At 43.0% G+C, this 8,987-nt stretch overlaps 1 protein-coding gene across 10 annotated transcripts in view; it reads left to right on the forward strand.

Moving 5' to 3' along the window:
* Nucleotides 1-8,502, forward strand: part of usp9 (ubiquitin specific peptidase 9) — a 37,757-nt gene extending 29,255 nt beyond the window's left edge. For 8 of the 10 annotated variants that reach the window (XM_084954549.1, XM_084954554.1, XM_084954548.1 and 5 more), the window contains 11 exons: nt 832-955; nt 1,049-1,274; nt 1,393-1,522; nt 1,688-1,873; nt 2,158-2,378; nt 2,488-2,576; nt 2,667-2,823; nt 2,940-3,152; nt 3,708-3,737; nt 5,024-5,122; nt 6,375-8,502. In XM_084954549.1, coding sequence (XP_084810675.1) covers nt 832-955; nt 1,049-1,274; nt 1,393-1,522; nt 1,688-1,873; nt 2,158-2,378; nt 2,488-2,576; nt 2,667-2,823; nt 2,940-3,152; nt 3,708-3,737; nt 5,024-5,122; nt 6,375-6,617 — 1,718 coding nt within the window. In that variant the 3' untranslated portion in view covers nt 6,618-8,502. The remainder of the gene's footprint in view (nt 1-831; nt 956-1,048; nt 1,275-1,392; nt 1,523-1,687; nt 1,874-2,157; nt 2,379-2,487; nt 2,577-2,666; nt 2,824-2,939; nt 3,153-3,707; nt 3,738-5,023; nt 5,123-6,374) is intronic. The other 2 variants (XM_084954555.1, XM_084954558.1) reach the window with 1 other exon arrangement.
* The last annotated feature ends 485 nt before the right edge of the window (nt 8,503-8,987 follow it).

Genomic DNA, 8,987 nt, shown 5'->3' on the forward strand with positions numbered 1-8,987 from the left:
AATACTCAGATAATGGTCCAACCATCCACTCATGTTGACAGGTTGTATGAAAAATAATAGCATGTATTTCATTACTGATGCACAGATTGTGTTGTTCCTCCAGTAATGGCCGTGCTCTTAAATTCCCCCTGAAACCTACTTTGATCTTTTTGATTAATTCCTCATTGTATCTGATCTGTGGGTTTCAAAGCTTCTCTCTTAAAGATACAGCTGCTGCCAAAAATATTTGTATCACTAATATATATCTCTCATTCATTCATTCATTCTCATGGAGGGGGAAAAAAATTTGATGTTTAGTAGCTCAGCACAGACTGCTTAATACTGCACTACCTCTGTGTTAGGCATTACAAAGCTCTGTTGCATTATTATTTGAACCAGAGCCCAGTGATGCCATAACCCCAAAAACACAGAATTTGTTCTGATCATAACAAAATGTATCTATATGTATGACACGTGGATTAGCCCACGCACTGACCCGACATACAGTGTCAGTTTAGGTAGTTTCACATTTTATTTGAGCTTGCTCTGAGCCTTTAAGCTGCTGCCTCATTTTGTGAGCCGACAGCTTCCCATCTGCTGTTTCATTATGTGCATTTCATGTTTCATCTAACTCCAAACAAAGGAAATGTCTGTTTGCTATTTACACACTCCAGTGGAGTTGCATATTTCACTTCCTTTGTGTGTTTCTTAGCCAGCTCTGTTGATGTGCAGTAGTTACTTTAAGGAGAAGTAGTTGGGTGAAGCCTTAGTTGCATGTTTAAGCATTGAAGAATTACCTGCAGTTACATGGAATATTTTCTTTGTTTTGGTAACCGCTGCTCTTTCTTTTAGGACAAGACCACCTTTTGCCAGAGGCAGAGGAGATTGCTATGATAAGTGCTCAGCTGGCTGCTAGGTTTCTCTTCAGCACAGGTTTTCACACCAAGAAAGTAGTACGGGGTCCTGCCAGTGACTGGTGAGCTTTGCTGTTTCTTTTTTCCTTTTTTTTTTTTCCCCCTCAAGTGTTCCTGCCCTTGTTTACACATGTTTATCTTGTTTTCCCCTCTAGGTATGATGCCCTTTGCATCCTGCTGAGACACAGTAAGAATGTACGCTACTGGTTTGCACACAACGTTCTGTTTGCTTATCCTAACCGGTTCTCTGAGTACCTGCTCGAGTGCCCGAGCGCTGAGGTCCGTGGGGCATTTGCCAAGCTCATTGTCTTCATCGCTCACTTCTCCCTGCAAGACGGCCCCTGCCCCTCCCCCACTGCCTCGCCTGGACCCTCAGCTCAGGTTGGTGCCAGACTTACATCTGGGCACTGGAAAAAGGACTTTAATTAGCTCTGTCCGGCCTCACATGTTACCACGATGCCTTTGATGGACTCCAACTGATTTCATGTTTGTGTTTTAGGGCTGTGATAACCTCAGTCTAAGTGATCACTTATTGAGAGCTGTCCTCAACCTGCTCAGACGAGAAGTTTCTGAGCACGGCCGTCATCTGCAGCAGTACTTCAACCTCTTTGTCATGTACGCCAATCTGGGTAAGGAGCGCACAGAGATTGTTAAGCTTTTATGTACATTTGTTCCTCAATGAATTCTACAAAATTTTATGTAAACTATAATTCAGTTCTTTAATAATTAAAGTTATTTGGTGCTTGGAATGCTTTTACTTTCTTCTGACCTCTCATTACTCCTGCCACATGCAGGCCTGGCTGAAAAGACGCAACTGCTGAAGCTGAATGTTCCTGCCACGTTCATGTTGGTCGCTCTGGACGAGGGGCCTGGCCCTCCAATTAAGTATCAGTATGCTGAACTGGGCAAGCTCTACACTGTCGTCTCTCAGCTGGTTCGCTGTTGTGACGTCTCTTCACGCATGCAGTCCTCCATCAATGGTGAGTTGTTGGGGTCCCCCCCCCCTTCTCCTTTTAGGCACAAGTTGTATGAGCTCAGTTAAAGTGAACAAGTGATTGTGTGAAAAGGGTTAGTGAGAGCCCAGTGAGGATTTTCATCCTTGCTCAGGATCTAGTGACTGACAAACAGCCACTCTGAGCCTCTGTGCTGTGTAGGCACAGCTTGGAGCTGAGGGCTCTCAAAGATGATGAATGAGGGACTTCGCTAATATCCGCCTGCATTTGTAGGATAGTCCATCTTAACTTTTGTTTTGTATTTCCTGCAGGTAATCCCCCTCTTCCTAACCCATATGGGGACACCAACCTGACAGCTCCGGTGATGCCTGTGCAGCAGCTGGTGGCAGAGATCCTGTTTGTGAGGACGAGCTACGTGAAGAAGATCATTGAGGACTGCAGCAACTCTGAAGAGACAGTGAAGCTGCTTCGCTTCAGCTGTTGGGAGAACCCTCAGTTCTCCTCCACTGTGCTCAGTGAGCTGCTCTGGCAGGTAAACATCTAATGCTTCTTCAGAGCAACATGATATTCAGAACTCCATAGGTTTCTTACTTATAAACGTCTACAAGTGCTTGTATTTAGACTGTACACATTGTCTGCAGGTGGCGTACTCGTACACCTATGAGCTGAGGCCTTACCTGGACTTGCTGCTACAAATCCTGCTCATCGAGGACTCCTGGCAAACACACAGGTCAGACTTGATTGCTGAGTGCAGAAAGTTACAATTTTTAAACTTGAACGTGGTTTTAAATTTCTCCTTTGCTTCTTTTTGTGTGTGTAGGATTCACAATGCGCTGAAGGGCATTCCCGATGACAGAGATGGGCTTTTTGACACCATCCAGCGCTCCAAGAACCACTATCAGAAACGAGCTTATCAGTGCATTAAGTGCATGGTGGCCCTTTTCAGCAACTGCTCTGTGGCTTACCAGATCTTACAGGTAAACAGGCTGTCTCTCTTTAACTAATGCAGACCAAAGTAAGCACTAAGTAACATAACAACAAGAAAGAGGTATATTGATGGGCGTTTGTTACATTTCTGTGCTTGTCTGTACAGAGTAACGGTGACCTGAAGCGAAAGTGGACGTGGGCAGTGGAGTGGCTGGGCGATGAGCTGGAAAGGAGGCCATACACAGGAAATCCACAGTACACCTACAACAACTGGTCCCCTCCTGTTCAGAGCAATGAGACCTCCAACGGATATTTCCTGGAGCGCTCTCACAGTGCACGTATGACACTGGCCAAGGCCTGTGAGCTCTGTCCCGAGGAGGTAATACCATTAACCTTGTACTGTACACACCCACAGATTCTCTTTAACACTATCTTGCAGTCTTAGGGAGAGGTAACAGAAAAAATATTGTAAGACTGAGGCTGAATGTGAATGTGTATCACATCACTTCAACACAAAAAGCCCAAATGAATGGTCTAGCATGACCAGCATTTAACATGTGGATATGTATGAGTACTAACACGGCGATTAATCGAATATTAAGCCGATCAGAAAATTTGTAATTTACCATTTTCTCTACCTCTTGTAGTTACGCACGAAATGTGTTGTGTATTTTTAGCTTTGTATCCTGATTTTTTTTTAAACAAACATACAGAGTAAATTATCTGGAATCTAAGTGCTCAGCTAAAAGAAACTGAGCTTGATTAAAGTACAGCTTACCATGTTTGACTCTGTGTTGTTTACATGGCTGCAGTTCACAATACACACAGATATGATTGTGTTGTTTTCACTTAAAATGCGTTACTTGTATATATTTTTTTATGAATGGAAAATCCAGTCAAATGACACACTTCTCCTGTAATATTCCATACACAGCTCAAGTGTACTCAGGGAAGCCCAGGGAAGGTCAGTATTCCAGGCACCACGACATAAAAGAAGGAAGTGAGACAAAACCTACCAAAAGAATCAGCAGAGAAACAACAGTTTTAGCTTCCATCACATTTAACACTAGTTTAAATCGAATTGCACAGCTTTGAGTTTCTTGTAGATTAGTCAGAGGCTTGAAACACTATGACGATGAGCCTTTTGCATGTATTTTCAATATAAATGTCATGTAAATAATTTAGGATGTGCAGTTAGAGTAAACTACTCCAATTTTGTACATGTCCACTCTGCGTAGGTAAAGCAGATTGTGAGCGTACATGATATTTTATTTAAAAAAAAAAAAAAAATCATTTCTTGGCTGTTCAAGTAAAAGGCAAGGTGTACTGGCCACTGGTGAGATATGAGATGCTATGTAGTGTAACTAAGCATGAGAAGTCATGTTACGCAGCTGCACACAGTGAACAGATCTTTGTTCTCTTCCTGTCCTGTTGCCCAGTCTCAGCAGCACTGACATAGCCAGTCTTCAATCTCAGTCTAGTGCTCTTTTGCCAGTTTTTGCTTCCTCCCCAACTTGCAGTGTGGTACGGCCAGCCACCTGCATCTCCTAGCCTCAGCTGTACTTGAGCATTCAATGCTAGTTACAGTATTTTAACTGTTAAGCCGTTGTGCTTTTTTAGCCGCTGTTTTGCAGATTTGTACATTTCTAGTTCTCAAAAGTTGCACATTACTCTTAAAGGCATAAGCAGCCCCTAATGTGAAGCTATCAGTTTTGTTATTTGGATCAAATCAAAAGCCAGAACTTATCATATTCATAGTATTAAGTTTTAATCTGTGACAAAATAATGAACAAAAGCTAAATTGAAAAGTTTATAAACTCGTGATGTTTCAGATAGCTTTCAGGTCCTGTCCGTTACATCATGTTGTAATGTTGATGTGTACTTGACCTTGCCTCAGAGATAAGACTGTAAAACGATGAGGCTGATGTTATTCGATATAGCATGATAAAAGTACAAATGCCAATGAGCCTTGTCCTTTAAAAACGACGCACTGAAATTACCTCCACAGTAGAGGTTCATGTGCACCTTCTGTTAGCTCCATTTTTCATGCTCTCAGCTGTAGACGCCACCCACACACATAATTCAATCTCCTAAACCTTATTTACTTGACAACACAGTAGGAAGTTTGACTTTCCCACACAAGCTACTCTCTGATGTCAGACTATTATACTTTGTTCAAATAGATGAGCACATTTCCAGTTTTTGTCTTGATATGTGATTACAAACATATATTCATCTCTTTTATTCTAGGAGCCAGATGAACAGGAAGCACCCGATGATCAGGACTCCTCCCCACCTGAGGATACGTCTCTGTACCCACATTCTCCCGGAACAACCCAGTTTCAGCAGGTAGTGTCTCAGAGGACAGCTTACTGCCCATTCCCATCAAAGGATGTTCTATCTTTCTAAATCATAACATGTGAGGAAAAGAACTTGCAATAGAAAGCAGCCTAAGCTTTTAGCAGCATAACTAAGAGTATCCAGCTCTTTACTAAAGAAAAAAGGATAATCTTACAGTACAGTTCAAGTATTTGTCTCCCATACCCAAACTGGGAGCTCGGTCCACAGCAGAGGGGCCTGCTAGCTGAACATGGGGTTTCTGAACTTTGGTGTGTGAGAGGAAAGACTTTAAGATGAAATCTGGATTTAACAGGGACACAGAAATATGACGTCTCCTAGTTTCTGTTTGCCATCAACTTTTGCTTAACTGGAAACTTTTCAGGGAGGGGTTACGACATCTGATTTTACAAAAAAAGAAAAAAAAATCCATCCCAGAAGTGCGGAGCTTGTGAAGTGTTTTTTCAGTGTCACTCTGAGACAGGATGTTCTCGAGTGTTCATATTGCACAGGTAAAAGAACGCAGTCTTAGACAGTGGTTTCCATCCCCGTAGCAAGTCTTGTATTATCTGTTAATGATGCTGGTAACCATGGTGATAAGTGTTTTTTTCTGAGTATTATTTCGTGCCCGAGCGCTCACACAATCAGAGGCTCAGGTTTTCTCAGTTTGTGATAATACTGCACTGCAGACAACTTTGTGTGCTTCCACGCGTACAAACTGTACTTGAGTTCATCCCTTTACACTGATTTTGGCACGTTTTGTCTGTGTATTCAGTAATTTACCACACCAGGCTCATTTCTTTCATCAGAAACACTTCATCCGTCTTTGAGGTCAAGTGCAAGTAAAATGTAGACAGGAAGCGGCATGCGGCTTCACCTTGAGTGACTCTGTGGCTGTCAGGGCATTTATCCCTACTGAAGACATACATTACTAATCATACATGGGGATTTTTTTATAGGTTCTGCTTCGTGAAAGGCAGAGTAATTTCCTGTTTAGTGCATTTACAGCAAGCAAACACGGACTAAAAACAATCTGTGGTGCACATGTTGACTGTAGTGAAGAAATGTGGCTCTGATGTTTTTACTGATTCAGCAGCAGAGGTGAGGTCTGTCAGTTTAGATTCGTTTGGAGTTATTGGCCCCAGCAGCGTTGCACGTGCACAAAACACGTGGCTGTGGATGCAATTAAAGCATGTCATGTTTTCATTTGAGTGCATTTCTTATACGATGTGCTGATTTTTCTCCACGCTCTCCCCCCGAACAGAACAACCACCCTCACGGGCAGCCGTACACCGGGCCTGCTGCTCAGCACATGAACAACCCCCAGCGCCCCGGTCCGGCCTCCGCTCCGACTCCAGGCCCGACCCAGACTTCCACCCCCGCCCCCGCCCCTGCCCCCGGTACCACTCCAGGAACAGGCCCGCGAGCACAAGACAACTGGGAGGGCACAGAGGAGGTCGCCCCCGCCCCCACCTCCACCCCAGCGCCCGCCCCGCCTAAGGAGTAACCTCCCCCTCCCTTCCTCTTCTGTGCCTCGAGCCTCCATCGTCCCGCTCTCTCCTCTCGCCGGGTCCCATCTTTCTCTCTCTCTGGCCCCAGGGCAGGGTAGAGCCAGGCCACTTCTCTCTCCACTGTCCCCACTCCCCCCGACAGCCTGCGGGAGATGCTCTCCCCTGACCTGAGGCCGCCTGACTGTGCGACAGGGGCCCGTTGCCGGCTGCAGAGGCGAGGGAGTGGACAAGAGTTCTAATAACGAAAAAAACAAATTTACCCGGAGCTGACGATGCTGATGCGCTTGTCTACACGACGAAAAGGTGTACATAGTATGTTAATGTTTTTGACTGTTCAGATTCCCCAGTAGCATAACTCTGTGTGGTTTGCTGTTGGGAGATGTTGCAGATGTTATGAAAAACAAAATGGATATTATAAATAATAAAAATTCCCCCCCAGAAAAAAAAACTGTAAGAAGACAACAACTCCTCTTTGTTTTATCACCCATGCTCAGCAGTAAAACTTTGTTCTGCCATCGGACGGTTTCTGGTCATTCACCTGTAGAAGGACGCATTGTTATCATCATAATTATATTCTTCTTAAGCTCCTTGGCAACCTTACGACCCACGCCAAATCAACCCGCGAGCTGTGGTTGGGTTTTACTGCGAGACGTGGAATGGTTGGGTGGACTTTAATGGTGTTTGGTTGATGTGAAAAAGCATTGATGCAACATTGTTCTGAAACTCATTGCCTTTCTCTCACTTTTTTTTTTTCTTTTTTTTTTTTGGTTCTGGTAATTAATTCAATCCTTTCTGAAGCTCTAGTTAATATGCTGTAACATTTAGCATGGCTTCTCACCAGAATAGTGTAGCCCATGGGAAGACTTGTGATCATAACAACCTAAAAGCTGTTCTTAATCCACATCTCCAGAGGGGTGTTGTTACCCTTTAGGTTGTCTTTTTTTTTCTACTCATCTACCCCGTCTACAAAGAGGGCAATACTTTTTTTTTTTTTTTGGAACCAATGTATGAATAAGTGGCTTTTCAATTGCACATTATAATCCTCCAACTTCACATTTGGCAGTCAGTTTCGGTGGGTTAGACAACTTTAGCTTTCATCTATAGGAAAATGAACACATATGCAACAGAACTGCTGCACTGGGCTTTCTGGTGTATAATAGACTGTGTGGTTTGCTTCTGTCCCTTCAATAGAGCCTAGTCGTAGACAGACTTTGTTGCCCATCGGCCTCCTTTCTGCCGTGGAGCTGGTCAGGTTTGGCATCTGGCTGCGGTTTGGGATGATGTGACTGATCCTGAGCAGCAGCGAGCACCCACCCCACCCCACCTAACCCCACCCATCCCCACCTTTGAGAGTAGGTCCCACAGCAGGGTTTTACCGTAAGAATAGCGGCTGGTTAGTCATGTTGCAACTTGAGCTAACTTGTGATTATGTAGGAGTAAAGGTAAACATCAGTAAATACTGTATTTAATTGGTAACTTGAATGCGTGTAATTTTCTTTTTTTTTATTCTTTTTTTTTTTTTTTTTTTTTTGTCAAAAACATACCAAATACTCCTGCAAATGAAAATATTCTGCCCACCGTATTATATTTAAATATTTTGCTCTTATTTTATAGAATTTATTTTGTTGTATTTCACTAAAAAAAAATAGAATTTGATTTAAGAGGAACATTTTTGTCCTTGTGTTATTTTTAAAGAAGATATTTGACTGTACAGAGTTCTGCGCCCTGTTTTTTGCCGACTTTTGTTTTGGCCATGGTGTGACGTTGAATTCTGGAGCTACAGTCGCGATGTGGACTTTCACTTTGTGAGGTTTTTTGTGCACAGAAATATAACAAAAAAAAAGCATTGCGCCCTTAGCAAATAAAGAACATGGAATCTTGCCTGCGTGTCATTTTTAAGCATTGGACAGTTCAGAAGATACTTGACTTGTTTTCGATTCTGCATGAACTGTTCTGTTGAGCGATTGGTTAATTGATAAATGTGCATCAATTTGTCCCTGGACGGGTCTCCACTAAATGGAATCCACCACTAATAAATTACAGCTGTGGTGCTCCTGCTTTGATGGCCAAAACCTGACTGCTGTGAAAATGTCTCAAATCTGTCTATCACAGAGACACTCACTCAATTCCTCTCCTTCCCCTTTGGTACCTCCCACCGAAGATGTGAGGTAGCAGCCATGTAGTAAAATGAGACCTTGTTTTTCATATCCTTGTTTACAATGTCAATTAAATATGTTTGACTAAAAACTAAACTGTTTAACAAAACTTATAAAAAAAGACTAGCTCTTCAAACAACTGCCATGGTTTGTATACTTGTGTGTGTGCAGTGTGACTTTTATTGAATCTGTGCCTTAATAAAGGCCCAA

This window comes from Perissodus microlepis, chromosome 16 (assembly GCF_051167445.1).
Source record: "Perissodus microlepis isolate ML-2025 ecotype Zambia chromosome 16, ASM5116744v1, whole genome shotgun sequence".
Classification (NCBI taxonomy): Eukaryota; Metazoa; Chordata; class Actinopteri; order Cichliformes; family Cichlidae; genus Perissodus; species Perissodus microlepis.